Below are 15,318 nucleotides of genomic sequence, written 5' to 3' on the forward strand. Positions count from 1 at the left end.
GGCAGGAGGGGGGGGGGGGGGGCACTGAGCAGCCCTCGTCTGGAGGCAAGAAGAGAGGGCACTGACTAGCCCTTGTCTGAAGGTAGGAGGAGAGGGCACTGACCAGCCCTAATCTGGAGGCAGAAACAGAACAGCCTTGTTCAGAAACAGTTTTTTAAAAGGTCGCTATAACTTCACCACGTTGCTCTTTCCTGACCCCCCAGACACTGTGTTAAAGTGAAGTGCCTCCTGTTTCCAAACCTAAATGCGCCTAACCCTAATGTCTGTTGGCAGACTCGGGCCAGTATTGTCTGGGCTAAAGCACAGCTCAGCCCGTACTTGGGTCCTTAACTGGTTGAGTCACAGTAGCCTCAGTTACCCCCCAGCTCATTGGATTCTGAATGGTTCCAATATTAGACTTGCAGTGCAGGCTTCTATTCTAAAACATTGCTGGAGTTTCAATAATGCACATATCTCTTGTCTAAACTCCCTACATATGTGGGTCCTACAGTGCCAGGGTTGTACCCCTGGGGTACCACACAAGGGACTCGGAGCTCCCCAGTGCAGTTCAGAGTGTGAGGTCCCCCCCCCACTTCCCCACCACCGTCTATCTCACTCTCAGGAAGAGCTAAGCTTGCTCTTTGTTCCAGTGAGTTATTAATCGCGGGGCTTCATGCCGCCTTGGGCTGCGATTAACATTTTAATGAGGGACGAGCTGTCTGTCCGGGGGCGCGGGGGCACCCACATCCTGCCCCTGGTAAAGGTCACTCATCTCACTGCAGCTGCTGGAGGAGGGTTTGGTGCCAGGAGCCCTGCAGCAGCTGCAGCTGATCTGTTCTGTTTGGACCTACAGGGTGTCCAGGGAGCCCCATGGCTCTGCACTTAGAAAGCTAGATGTTGACCTGATCGGCTGTTTGGCTTTGGCCCGGGGAGAGAAGGCGGGGGGAATGAAGTCCAGCAGAGACAAAAACACACAACACAAGAAGCACAAAAGGGTGCCATTCTTTAAGTGTTTGTTTCCTATGGATTCAGGGCAACAGAGAGAAGCGCATGAAGTCTGGCTTCCAGTTCATCAACATTGTGAAAGGCGCTGCCCCAGGCCATCAGTGAACTTCTCCAAGGACAGCATCCACACAAAGACATGGGGACGAGAGGGACAATCGAGCCAGGAACATCCAGGACAGAATAGGGGTAACATTGCTTCAAGCACCCATCGAATCCAGACTCCACACCTTCTCCAGAAAGGCTTTTACTTAATTGACGTCTTTGTCTACCCCCACTGAATCTTCTACTGCATTCTAAACCCTTGTTTTTAATTAGTAACAGAGTGATGACTCTGTTATCTCCTCATATTGTTCTTTTCTTATTGTCAAACTGTTTGAGAGTCTACTTTCAAAGGTGCTATATAAATAAAGTGTATTATTATTATGCAAAGGAAATTGGGGTAATAGGTTTTACAAGTAATAGGTTTATTCCAAGCTGGAAAGAGAAGAGAGCAAACACAACGTTTCAGCTGTGAAGCCTTCTTCAGCTCTGAAGCCTTCTTCAGGTGTGAAGAAGGCTCCACAGCCGAAACGTTGTGTTTTCTCTCTTCCCTTTTCAGCATGGAATAAACCTGTTACTTGTTCCTTTGCAGCCAACGCATGCTGATGCAGCTCCCCACCTGAACTACTTTATTATCATTATTGTTATTAGCATCATCATCATCAACGTCCTACCTTGTGCTGCTGGAAGCCCTGATTTGGGGCTGGGGCTGGGGGCAGGCTGGGCTGACTGGCTCAAGGGATGGCGGCAGAGGGCACCCCTCCTGTGTACCCACTATCCTGCTTGTCCCGGGGCTGCAGGCTGGTCCTGGGTCAGGATAGCCAGGGCTTGACTGGGATGGACAGGCAAACTGCTGGCTTTATTATTATTATACAGAAAACTGCAGGAATTCAGAACCATATGCATTGCCAACCAGGCGAAACTGACGTTTTGGAACTTGATAAGGACCTCCTGGACCATTTATTTCATTTCAAAATGCAGTATGTACTCTAAAAATGTAGAAACCACGAGTCTGCAAATGGAATGCAAAAGCATTTACATGGTAACTTGGTCTTATGCCCCTTGTAGGGCCTGATGCAGATGCTCAAGCAAAATGTTGTATCTACACACAGTGGCACTGTGGCTAAGGATTTGCACCTGTGGCTGGAAGGTTGCTGGTTCAAATCCTGTGGCTGGCAGAGAAATCCTACTCTGTTGGGCCCCTGAGCAAGGACCTTAACCCCAACTGCTCCAGGGGTGCTGTATAAATGGCTGATCCTGCACTCTGATCCCAAGCTTCTCTCCCTCTCTGTGTGTCTCATGGAGAGCAAGCTGGGGTATGCGAAAAGACAAATTCCTAATGCAAGAAATTGTATGGCTAATCTTATATTATCTTACCCAGTGCTCATGGGAAAATTCCACTCATTCGGGGACCGGGGGCAGGAGCTGGATTGGTCCAGCAGCAGGTTCCTTCCGTTATCTTGTCACATCTATTCAGCTTGCAAAGTTTTTTTGGAAGCAGTTTTTTTTTCCACTGGAATGTTAGCGCCCCCCAAAAAAGTGAGCTGAATAAGCTGGGGGAGAGTATCTAACAGGCGGTCTGGTGAAGTTACGCTAATAAGAAAGCTCCTTTAAAGTCGGGAACTCGTCAGCCCAACACGAAAGCAGTGAACTAGTCATGCTAATTAAAAACAAATAAATAAAGATCGACAAGGCTATGGCTGATGACATTTAGTCCCCAGCAGGTGATGGCTGCTCTCACAATAGCCAAGCGTGTTGCTCACTGATCTTTTAATTATCCCACCCATGTAAGCGTAAGAGAGGAGGAATATACCAATTCTATAGACATCCAAGGGACTTGCCACAGTGTATCTGGAGGGTGCTTTAAACCAAAATACCAGACCTTTCCCTGGTTAAAAAGTTAAGTATTAAGTGTTAAGTGTTGTGGTCATGTTTTAGTTGAACCGGGCTACATAACACACCACCACTCATCCATTTTCAGACTTTGAAAGGGGGGAGCTGGAGTCTATCCTGGTAAGCAGTGAGGGAAAGGCAGGGTACACCCTGGAAGGGACACCAGTCCATCACAGGGCAGACAGACACAAACATATGCGCTCGAACCTAGGGCCAATTTTCCCAGAAGCCAATTAACTCATCGGCATGTCTGGACTGTGAGAGGAAACTGGAGCACCAAGAAGGATTTTTTTTTAAGTTGTATGTTATTTAACTTGTTGTTGTTATTGCTGCTGTTCTGTGTTTCTGTTTTTGGTGATTCCTTCAATGCCTTTGTATTGGAGCATACATGCAAATAAGCATTTCATTGCACTTCTGCAAAGGACAATAAACTGAACTGAAATCCACATGCACACGGGGAAAACATGCAAACTCCACACAGACAGCACCCCAGGTCCAGAATTGAACCCAGGGCCCCAGCACTGCAAGGAAGCGATGCTAACCCCCTTCATCTAGGTGGATGCTGCACATTGGTGGGGGTGGAGGGGAGTCCCCATTACCTGTAAAGCGCTTTGAGTGGAGTGTCCAGAAAAGCGCTATATAAGTGTAAGCAATTATTATTATTAATTATTCACCACTGTGCAATCCTATCACAATCATAAATACTTCATAAAAACTGCACAACATGAGATAATATGTCACATCCATTTGTACTGTTGATACATCCTCTACTGACTATACAGCCTCGTAGACCATTATGCATATGTGTCTAGGGAACCAAATTTAATTCAATGTATTTACATCTTGTCACCACTGGTGATGTTTTTTTTTAAAGCCCGACAGTCTCGCTTCATCTCAGCATCGTCTCGACGCCTTATGCACACCAGTTGCTCAATGGACGCTAAACAACAAACAAGAAATAAAGTCAGAAACAGATGCCAAAACGTGCAATTCGGCATTAACAGTTTATCCTGTGCATTCATTAGAACGAAGTCGTTTTGGGATTTAACCGGCTTAGACACAAGCCCACTCAGGCGGTTTTTACAGATAATAGTTCAGGTGGGTAGCTGCGTTAGCATGTGTAGGCTGCAAAGGAACAAGTAATAGGTTTATTCCATGCTGAAAAAAAGAAGAAAGAGAACACAACGTTTCGGCCGTGGAGCCTTCTTGAAGGCTTCTTGAAGAAGAAAGAGAACACAACGTTTCGGCCGTGGAGCCTTCTTGAAGGCTTCTTGAAGAAGAAAGAGAACACAACGTTTCGGCCGTGGAGCCTAGAAGGCTCCACGGCCGAAACGTTGTGTTCTCTTTCTTCTTTTTTTCAGCATGGAATAAACCTATTACTTGTTCTTTTACAGATAATGTTCACGCAACTCTGGATGTTGATAGGTTGGTCTTCAAACGCTGACCAATCACTTTTGAAAACTGCGCAGACGGCCTGCCTATGACGTTTTGTCCAACCCACCCCGGTTGGCTGGCTGATTTGGTTTTTGGCCAACCATGAGTCATGCTCCAATAAAGGTGCATGTATCTTAAAGAGGATGAAGTTGGTGTTTCAATGTTTTTTTTTCACGATTTAAGGTTGATGCTAAGCTTTCTAGGTATGGAATTAAAAGAAACGTTTCAAAATTCCCTGTGATATCAGCTCATTTAGAAATACACACCTTCAGAAAGGCATGAGAAATTTTCCTGTCACATCTAAATTTACAGTAAGAACATAAATGAGCAATCGACGCAACTTTGAATTTGTTTCATTTGAAATCAACTAAAATTGGAATCAAACATTGCATATTTGAGTTATCTTGTACATTTTATCCCAGCTCATGGTTATTTTCTGCACAGTACATTTCTGGCTTTCGGGAGTGATGAACTCTGGGAAAGTGAACCAGTCGGCCAATTCAATCTATAAAGAGGAAACAGGAAGTTAGAGAGCCATCCCCGAGTGTTTTGAAAAACAAGCGATTCGTTTCTTCTGTCCCACAAATCAAATACCTAGAGTTTTAAAAGGAAAAAAATCTTTATTTTATATATATTTTTTAACAAGTGTATTAATCGGGGTTGCTCACGTCGTTCTCACCAACCATGTAACGGAACTCTGACGGGTTCTTTTTATCGGTCTTGGTGTTTCTCGGAGTTACACTTATTAACCCGACCGATTTGGTCGGCTTTTGTAATAGTTTTATTTTCACTGGATCGCATTTGTCCTCGATTCTCGGGTCATTTCCGATTAAAACCCGTTCTCTCCATTTGTAGGAGCTGTAAGTAAAAGAAAATACATTTTCAAACGGATCGCGCGTGTGAATGCCGATACGTGGCCGCTGCATGAGACGACTCTTCTTGTGAAAGGCAGCTTCGCTGTGCTTGCTGGAATCGATCGGAAAAGACATGAAGCCGGTCCCCAATACATCCCAAAAAACGGCCGTAGGCGTCTCGCATGCCCTGCAGGACGAACTGGCCGCCACTATTGAGAACGCCTTCAAGGTGGCCGTGGAAATAGCCGTCTTCGAGATCACCAAGCTGGTGGGCACCGTGCTCGGGGACGTCCGGGACCAGATGGACGAAACCCTGCAGGAGAACCAGTCCCTCAAGCTGAGGCTGGAAATCTCCGAGCGGGAGCTCAAGCTGACCCGGGCCTCGCTGGGAAGCCAGCGGCGCCCAAGGGTCAACCCGCACAAGTCCGGGGCGCAGAGAAAGCGAGCCGGCGAGGCGACCGCAGACGAGGACCGAAACGACCTGTTGGCCCCGGACGAGCCTCCTCCTCCATCCCGCTGCCAGAGACCCGCGGCTGCCGATCTGTCTGAAGATGGCGACGATGGCCGAGCCGGCTCCCCCGAAGGCGATGGCACTTGTGGGGAAGACGCGCACGGGAGACAGCCTGGAGAATCGGCTGCGGCAGGTTCGTTATGGCTTAGAGATCAGTTTCCAGCCCCGATCCTGGAACAGTTGTCTCTTCTGGATTTTATTCGTCTGAGCAATGATTCATCGAGTGTGCCTGTGTCTCTGTGTGCCGTGTGTATATGCAAACTTTTGCACGGTGGTGCTGTGTGCCTGACGCATGCTTCTTGATCCTGTGCTCCCTAGAAGGCGCGGACGAGATCTCCATCATCCCGGACTCGCCGGCGGAGCCCGCCGACGGACAGCAGGCGAGCGGACGGAGCCCCCCGGGCCGGGAGAAGCTCGACGACGTCTCCGACGTGGAGTATGTGATCGTCAAGGAGGAGGGCTCGGACCCGGAGCCCGTCGCCGAGGAGCTGGCGCGCCTGCAGTCCCGGCTGCTGGAGGAGTGGAGACCGGAGCCCCTGCCGGGCCGCGACGCCGACGGATTCGGTCCTTCCTCGGGCCGCCCGCTGTGTGAGTAACGGCTGAGGTCCGGTAGAAAGTGGGAACGGGTTTCTTTCAGTTCCCCGGCTCCGGTGCAAAAGGCTGGGAAAAATGCCTTTGCGGGCGTTGGGCTTTCCCCAGTGTTTCTTCCTGTGGGATTCTGGAAGTTCCCAGGCTCAGGTAGCAGAGTGCAGCAGCAACACACGTCAGCATTTTGGGGAAAAGATTTCTGTTCTCGCACCTGTGTTTTTAAGCATACTTATCCTTTTGCTCCTTTGACATTATCCGTTTCCCCGAAAAGGACTATACTCTTTTAGTTTCTTTCTGAAATTCATTGCACTGTTCTTATCAGTGCGGGCTTGTGCTGCTGCCTAATGGAAGCTCCCCCAAGCACACACCTGTAGCAAGGCACTTGAACCCTGTCCTCCAGAGCTGCCCAGCGTATGAGTGTCGACTCCGCCCTGCTCCCTTCCAGCTAGTTTGTCCTAATTGCTGATTGCGGTTTCCCCTGAGCCGTTGATCACGCCACTGAAAGTGGGTTTCAGATGAGCAAGAAGCTAGAGATGAAGGAGAGTCTGGGGTCCAAGACCAGCTTGCCTTCCTGTTTTGCTGACAGCACAGTTAGGCAGGAAGTGTGGTACCTGAACGTGGGGTAATGTCAGCAAAACAAACCAACTTGTTACACAGCAATCACGACATTGCTACAACCGTGAGACTGATCACTAAACAGGTACAGCTTTGGGGAATATGATGTTCCACCTTGAATTTGTATAAGAAGGTGAATGTTTTTTAGACTCTGCATCTGAAATCGCAGGAAAAACCTGACTGGGTCTTTTCCTTCTTCCGAAACAGTCGGCGAAGACCCTCACGCCTTCTCCCGGACTCCTGATCCCGTGCCCCTGGAGACCCTGCAGGGCGCCCAGGAAGAAGGCCCAGTGCCTGATCCCAGCGCCCTCCCTGCATCCGGCTCCATCGGGGCATCCTTGCCCACCCTTCACCCCCCAGGTCATCCAGACCTCTCCGGAGATCCCTGGGCCGGATCTTCCAGTGGCGGCGGCGCCTCGCTCCAGCCCGGGAAGGAGGGCAGCTACCCCTGCAAGACCTGCGGCGAGCTCTTCCAGCTGCCGGGCGAGCTGCGCAGGCACCGCCGCGCCCACGCCGGCGAGCGCGGCCCGTACCGCTGCCAGCAGTGCGGCAAGGACTTCAACCGGCTGGAGAACCTGAAGACCCACCAGCGCATCCACACCGGCGAGAGGCCCTACTGCTGCTCCGAGTGCGGCGTGCGCTTCCGCCACTCGGGGGCGCTCAAGCGCCACTTCCGCATCCACACGGGGGAGAAGCCCTACCCCTGCCTGCACTGCGGCAAGGCCTTCCGCAACTGCGGGGGGCTGAAGTTCCACATGCGCATCCACATGCGCGAAGCCCTGCTCCTGCAGCTGGACTGAGCGGCGGCCCCGCGGGGGCTGTTGATGCCGGAGCCAGGCGCCACCGTCGGTCGGCCTGTGCAGAGCAGAGCCGCTGGCTTGGCGGGCTGATCAGCACTGTGCAAGACCACCGGTTGGTATTGTCATGATGGCAGCAATTCGGGGGGCTAAACCGATGACCTGTAGCACAGCCCTTTTGCCTTATCTGTAGGCTCATCAAGGCTTTCTTCTGAAATAGGAAACACATGTGAATCTTGATACACTACCTGCAGCAGCCCCAGTGTAAAGCTGCCCCAGATGTCGAATTCCTGTGCCGAGCTGCCAGGCTGGGCAGTCATACTAACGGATAGGAGATCTGGGTGAGAGATCTGCTGCAGCTCAGTTTGATCCATGCCAAGGTTTGTCAGCTTGTGGGGTTAATGAGCGAGAGGTCACTTTTTTTCTGCGTCACTGAGAGATCTCGGCTCGCTTGTTGGCTCCGGTGTGGATCAGACTGCTCTTCGGTGGGAGTCTCTGGTTCTACCTCCAACGTTCCTCGTGTGTTATAAGTCTGAACAGTAAAATGGGCTTACCTGGTCAGTTCTGTGACCAGAGTGATTCTGGAGTGGGGTTTCTGAATAAGAATGCATTCCTAACACATATCAGTCACACCACTGGAAATGCGGTATAGAAAATGTTCCTGATGTGCAAGAGTCTTTAACCAAACCTTAATAATAAAAATAATAATAATAATAACAATAATTCCTTACACTTGTTTTGCCTTTCTGGACACTCCACTCAAAGAGCTTTACAGATAATGGAGACTCCCCTCCACCACCAATGTAGATGATGCGATGGCAGCCAGAATGCACCAGTATGCTCACCACACATCAGAGTGAAGAAGCCAGTTTATAAATGGGGATTATTAGGAAGCCATGATAGGTAAAGGCCAGGGGGAAATTTGACCAAGACATGAACTTTAGAAGGTGCACAAGAGATAATGTATGTGCAAGTCTGGTCCAAAAAAGCACTGCTATGTTAGCAGAGACTGCAGGGTTTGAGCTGCTGGTGCTGAGAATGAAAATCCAAACTTGGGTATTTTTACCTTGGTGATTGCTGGTGATGGGCTTTTCTTATGAATCTGGTAAATGATGGGGAGTTAGATCACGGGGAAAGTTTCTTCCGAAGGAAGAATGCAAAATGTAAATATACTGAGAAATCCAGTATATTTAAAGCAACTTTCCACAGAGGTGCTGAATAAAGAGCTCCTGTGTGAAACAACCAAGCTAAAGCCAGCCAGCCAGCCTGTGTGTGCTCTTCCTGTGGCAGCACCAGTTTCTGTTCCAGCTGCAGCTCTGTGGTCACTGCGGGAGCCGGCTGGTGTATCGTTGCTGAGATCAGCGTGCAAGCTGTGACTGAAAGCTGGCTTTTGCGGTCGAGGGCGTTTACTCCACTGGTGGCTCATTGATGTACTGAGCCAACCGCAGCAGAAGAAACAAGGTTTGGCTTTGATGTATTGGCATCCAAGTTGCAACCCAGGTGTCTGAAAGGGATCATTAAAGCTCTAGACCAGGGCTGTCCGATCGGTGTTCTGGAGGACCTGGTGAGTTTGCACAATCTCTTTGAAGCAGCAGCATCTGAAGAGCTGGGAGAACCAGTGAAACTGGTCCAACTAAATACCGAGGTGATTGATTAGCTGAGTGGGAACAAATACTGCAGACACACCGACCCTGCAGGACCAGGACTGGACAGTAGCAGATTGGAAGCATAAAGAAAATAAGAGGAGGTCATTCAGACCATTTGGCTTGTATGGTACTTAGTAGCTTAATGATCCAAAGATCTTCAAAAAAACAGCCGATGCCAATTTTGAGAACATATCTGGATTGCCTTTTCCATACTCTCACAGCTCTTGGTGAAAAGAAGAGCCTCCTGTTCTCAGTCTTAAATGTTCTTCCATGTAGTTTCCACTTGTGCCCTGTGGTTGTGTGTTCCACAGTTCACTCTGAAGAAAGTGAAGATTTTGAAACTGCTTGTATCAGATCTAACCTGTAGTCTTCAGTTTTTTCAGGTGGTCAGAGTAGGCCCAGAGATCCTGAATTCTGGTTAATGAGCAAAAGTAACATGTACTCACATGTAAGAGACCTGGGAGAAAGCATCTACATCATTTACATTAACAGAAGGGCTTATACACAAACGTATGTGAGGAATAATAACTTCAGAAGTGTATCATTGATCGGAGTGGAAAACTGCTTCTATAATGACACCCCCCCCCAACAACGTGAGCACACAGCCCCTCACCGCACTGAAGTGTCGTCCGCCTACTGTCGCACTCCAGCACTGGGGGTCTGCTGCCCTGTATAGCGCTTTGGTTCTTGTGGGCTCCCATCCCACAGCATATCGGAAAAAGACAAGATGTGCAGAACTGTCCTCTTGACAAGAAACACACCCATCCTACACGTCTCCCGTCTGCAGTATGGCCTGACCACACAGCCGCGCTGAACGGCTCAGAGCTGAGAGAATGCATCATCCTCGCTCTGAGCCGACTGCTTTATTGCTCCCTCCCAGAGCATCATTATTCAACCACAGTCAGATGAACAAGCAGAGGCACCCTTCACCGGAAACCGCCGTCTAGTAGTTTTTCGGAGATTAGTGTCTTTGAACTAACGCAGAATAATACTCATGTGCAGAGATACTGAGTCTGAGGTTTCTACCACTGCCTTCCTGCCTGCTCTGCTTCTGAAGTGGCTTCTTACCAAGCAGCCTCTGAATTCGAGGAGAGAAGGACAAAAGGACTGAACTGAAATATCTCATCCGGAAAAGCTCCAGGAACCTCATCTCTTAGTAAAAGGATAAGGTTGTTAGCACACCATAGGCAAAAGTGCAACTACTTTACACTATTTCCCTCTATCATCCCGAATGTGCTGTTGTCTTTTCACCTCTGACTTCATCTAGAGAAGAACAAAACAGGAACTTGTTTCTGTTTCTGCGAGTCTGCCGGGTCTCCATTAATGCCCAGTCGTGACACAGAGAGGATCTGATCAGACAGTGCGGTATGTTATTATCTTTATGTGTAGCAATGCACCCTAGAAGTGTAATTTTCACATACCATATAAGACATAACATTAAATAAAAGGTTACGGATGACAGGAGGTCCTTAAATTTCCCTGCAATTTCCCTCACGGGATCAATAAAGTATCTATTCATCTAAACCTGTCAAACTCATTTGGTTTCTAGTAGATAATCTCGTGCTGTCATTTCTTGGAGGTATCTGGCACATCAGCTTTATGATGATATTGATAATTGTATAGCTCTGTATTGCTTGAACTGTAAGCAGTTCAGAGAGAAGCAAAAAGGGCAATTCCTGGCCTTAGATAGGCTGTTTTAAATAGTTAAGGGAAGTAAAAGTAACTTACCGTCTTCAGTCCTCCACAAGGACAATTACAAGGAGACATGTAATTGATAGATGTAACAGTAATTAAAATCCTTTAAAGGTTGTTGACAAGACCATACTGGAGGACTGTGCTACAGGACTAACAGTGAAGCAATGAAAACAAGGGGAGAATGAGTTAGATTGTATTCAGGAATGAAAGCAGGACCACAACAGGACAGGAGCTCTTTACACCAAGAAAGGTGGAGGATGGGAGCAGTCCAAGCTCTGCCGCTAATTTCCTGGGGGTGACATCCTGCATTTGAACAGCTGCTTGCCAGGCAAATGAGCAAGATGTGTCAATGTCCTAATTTGTCCCTGTTATAATTTTAAAGTTTATATTTAATTTATAGAGAATTTAGTTCGTTTGGGAATTAATCTGAGTAGAGAAAATCTATAGGGCACCAGTAACGGAACGTTACAGAACAAAGAGGTTATATGCCTCTACTTTCTCAGAGCATAGTCAACATACAGTCCCAGAGAATGGTATTAACACCACCCTGTGTGACTTCAATAAATTCACCTGGAATTTCAACTCATTAGGATGTGTCAGATGCAGGGGAGTTTCAAATGAAGGGGGCCGAGAATATACAGCTGTACAGGTGATCCTTGATGAGAGACGTGTCAGTGGAAAAAAGATGTGGAAGAGATAAAGATCTTGCAGAGGTATTTCTATATTAGTCTGTGGTCAGAGCTGTGTCTCTTATGCAGAGGTGCAGAACAATCTGGTCTATTCTTAGTACTGAGCGTGCTGTGGGCTATCAGCCTGCGTCACTCTGGGAGTGCACAGGAAAGCGAGCAGCATAAAACTAAGAGCCGCAGACTCTCGAGACTGGAGAGTGAAGGCGGACAAGTGGCAGACCCCACCCTGAAGACCCCCTGTGGATAGCAGCCCTCCTCTGTCAGCGGTGACCGAAGACGAGACCAGGCAAGTACTGCACCTGCTGGCCAGGGGTCTGCCGGTCTACCCCTGGAAAGCCAAGGTGTCTGTCAGTGATCGGACAGGGTCATCCGGTTTGGTTCGTGAGGAGACACTTAAGGACTGTGGCTCTCCAGGAGCCGGGCTGTGTTGCTGCTAAACCAGCTGGCTTAAAAAGACATAAAGTTTTCTGTCCTTAGTATTTTTGCAGACTTACTGTGGTTCCACCATAGTTTTCTTTCATCACCCTTAATGTGAGCTTTGTACTACAATGGGAGTCTTGCAGGGAATGTGGCTTGAAAACACAGTTTATATGCCATTGCCATGCTCCAGTGTGGTCAAGCTAAGCAGAAGTGCAGGAAACAGAAAAGGAAAATCCACAGTAAGTCTTCACAACACTATGGAAAAACATAAGCCATTCATAACGGCTGTAGTGTAGCTGTAAGAGTGACTGCACTGCAGCAAACACCCTGTAGATTAAAGCAAGCAAGGTCATGGTTTGTAAATAGCGAAATATCTGCATTCTTCAAGATGAAGCTGATTTTTTTTTTACTTTGAAGCAATAGCTTGATATACCATTTTGAGTTAATATCCATAACAATAAAGACACTACTCTGCAGACACCAGCTAAAAGCATGCCATCCGAAACTGACATGAACAGAACTTCCCAGGTCATAAGACTTGTGGTATTCTGTGGTCGGAGTGAGGTGTGGAACGTAACCAAACTGATTATGCTATACCGTGTACACTGGCAACTATTCCCAATCAAATATGTATTTCTATATTTTTACACGCTCTCCTTTTCATTCTGTCTACAGATAGTGTGCAGATCCAGAGACGATGAGGAGGACGGTGTTGAAGATGCCTCTGTGGCTCACCTGTTTGCTCCTGCCACTCTCCAGCTGCCAGTTCCTGGAGAGCTCCTCTGTGCCTCGGCCCTGCGTCTACCTGCACCCCTCGGAGCCTGGGACTCGCCTGCCACTGCCTCCCCAGAGAGGAGAAGGGGGAGAGGGGCAGATTCGTCCGGGCTCTGCTGGGTTCCTCAGCTCCTTCACTGTAGCACAGGGCTGCGTGCTCACGCTGTGGGGGGGCAAGGCACTGGAAGGACCTCGCTCCTTCCCCAGTGGGACGTACTTCCATGTGTCCCTGGGGCTGGGGGAGGAGTGGGACCCCACCGACTTCCACTGCAGCTGTGAGGACCAGCAAGGATACGAGGAGAGCAATGACCAGCACGGTTTGGTAAGATGGCACACTGATACACTAATATTAAACATCGTGCTCTCTGATCTCGAAACAGCATGTGTTCTCTTGGGTAGTACTATAGAGCAGTGGACTCTAGACACTGCTTTGACCAAGCTACTTTACTCCAAGTGCTGCATTTCACTAGGAATGACAACACCCAAGATGAAAGCGTCATGAAAGGCTTATGGAGCAAAGTTTTTGGCTTAACCCGCTTGGCCGACTTCGCGGCCATGGGACCCCCATGCAGGGTGACCAAGGAGTAGCTGCAGAGGTGGAGATGGGGTGGAGGTGGGATGCAAGAGACATCTCGTAGGTATTCATAGCGTTTTGGGAGAGGAACAGATGTCAGGAGCGATTGCTAATTACTTATGGCTGAGGCTGATTGAACTTGGTTGTTGTCATCCCTCCTGAACTTTCGTTAGAAATTCCATTACATCCTCTGCTGCAGGTAAGTGATCATTGCAGATGGGAACTTGCAATTGATTCATCTAGTTAAATAAAAGATTCAACTAGAAAAAAATAGAGGGATAGAATACAAGACAATACAATAATACCTCAGTGTTTGATTTCTCCAAAATTTGTTTTGCATCCAGACAGCTATGCTTTACACACAAAGAAACTTACAAAAAAAACATATAAATAGTACAAATAAACATTACATTAAGAACAAAGCTTTACATTGTTCTTAAAACATTACATAAAATATATCAATCATACATACAGTACAATTCCTTCAGGAATCTACACAGCTACACCTGAACCTGTAAGTTTACTCCCCTATATGGGGAGTGTGCCTCCCTGTATACTGTAAGTCTTTTTTAAGTGTTAGGGTAGGGGGGAAACATTTGTAAGTGTTAAAGGCTGACATTTATAGTACGGGATTCTGCAGAATCAGTGTGTCTGGGTAATGTTTTCTGTCCATCTCATCTGGGATGTTCCCAGCCAGTGATTTGCTATGCAACTCAATCTGGCCTCCCTAAAGTTTCCTGAATTAAACTGGTGAACCAATTTCTCTCTTCTCTGCGTCTGCTGTGTGCCGGTGCATACTGGCTGTCGTGTGTGGCCGAGGTGAGAGCTGTATTTCAGTGGTGGATGAAGGGGATTCTCTCTTGTGTGTAAAACACTTCGGGTTCCTTTAGAAGAAAAAGCACCGTACACTTATTAACAGTGCTGTGAATGTCTGACTGTTAATCATCATTTGAGGGGTTCTTTACAAAACCTGCATTTGAGACTGTGGCATGAGTTTTTGGAAGAATTCTGTGCATTATAATATATGTGTTAATTATGATAATTGAAATAATATGTTAATTATTTCTCCTAAATCCCAGTGCCTCATAGGTGGGGCTTGGGAGTGCTAACTGTGGAAAGTGACAGGCAAGCCCAAGCTCATAGCTCAAATGAAATAAAAGAGGTTCAATGCTAAGCACATATTCTGTCTGCTTGCCTCACTGCGACAGCGTCCGTGGGAGAACCCATACAAGAAGTTTGTGAGGCAGCATGTGGACAACTCTGTTCAGAAAGGCGACGCCAATTACTGTAAAAGGAAAATGAAGATGATCAACGCACAGCGGAGCACATGTAAGCTGAACAACACCTTCATCCACGCCGACGAAAGTCAGGTCAAAAAAGTCTGCACTGAGAATCCTCAGAAGAATCCTAGCAAACACAAGAGCAGCAAGCCCTTCCCCCTCACCCTCTGTGAGCGGGTGGGACAAACCTGCGACTACAAGGCGAGAAACATGAATAAGCACATCCTGATCACCTGCAAAGACAGAAAGCCCGTGCATTTCGACGGGGACAAGCTCCTGGCCAGCATGGGGGGCACTGATAGCTTCTAATTCCTTAAGAGTGGCAATGTTTTTGGCGTGCCACGAAGCATTCTAATAAAAATGCTCTAAAAAAAAAAAGAACTGCAGCTTTCTGGTTTTTATTTCACCCTGCAAGAGGTATTCAAGATGTTGTGGTGTGTTGGCTATGTAAGGCCAGATACCGTGTATCAGATTGCTCAGTCTTTAACCTACTCATCCACCCATCTACAGGGCAGGATAAAGATG

At 47.8% G+C, this 15,318-nt stretch overlaps 2 protein-coding genes across 2 annotated transcripts; both read left to right on the plus strand.

Moving 5' to 3' along the window:
* Positions 1-4,856: 4,856 nt before the first annotated feature.
* Positions 4,857-8,429, plus strand: LOC148838414 (uncharacterized). The gene is made up of 3 exons (XM_088911007.1): positions 4,857-5,848; positions 6,034-6,303; positions 7,126-8,429. Exons 1-3 carry the CDS (start codon positions 5,338-5,340, stop codon positions 7,716-7,718), a joined length of 1,374 nt encoding a protein of 457 aa, XP_088767133.1. The 5' UTR covers positions 4,857-5,337; the 3' UTR covers positions 7,719-8,429.
* A 4,407-nt stretch (positions 8,430-12,836) lies between these two features.
* Positions 12,837-15,171, plus strand: LOC148838415 (uncharacterized). The gene is made up of 2 exons (XM_088910860.1): positions 12,837-13,261; positions 14,722-15,171. The coding sequence occupies exons 1-2, from the start codon at positions 12,863-12,865 to the stop codon at positions 15,100-15,102; spliced, it is 780 nt and encodes a 259-aa protein (XP_088766986.1). The 5' UTR covers positions 12,837-12,862; the 3' UTR covers positions 15,103-15,171.
* Positions 15,172-15,318: the final 147 nt, after the last annotated feature.

The sequence above is a fragment of the Atractosteus spatula genome, chromosome 3 (genome assembly GCF_055471065.1).
Source record: "Atractosteus spatula isolate fAtrSpa1 chromosome 3, fAtrSpa1.hap1, whole genome shotgun sequence".
In the NCBI taxonomy this organism is placed as follows: domain Eukaryota; kingdom Metazoa; phylum Chordata; class Actinopteri; order Semionotiformes; family Lepisosteidae; genus Atractosteus; species Atractosteus spatula.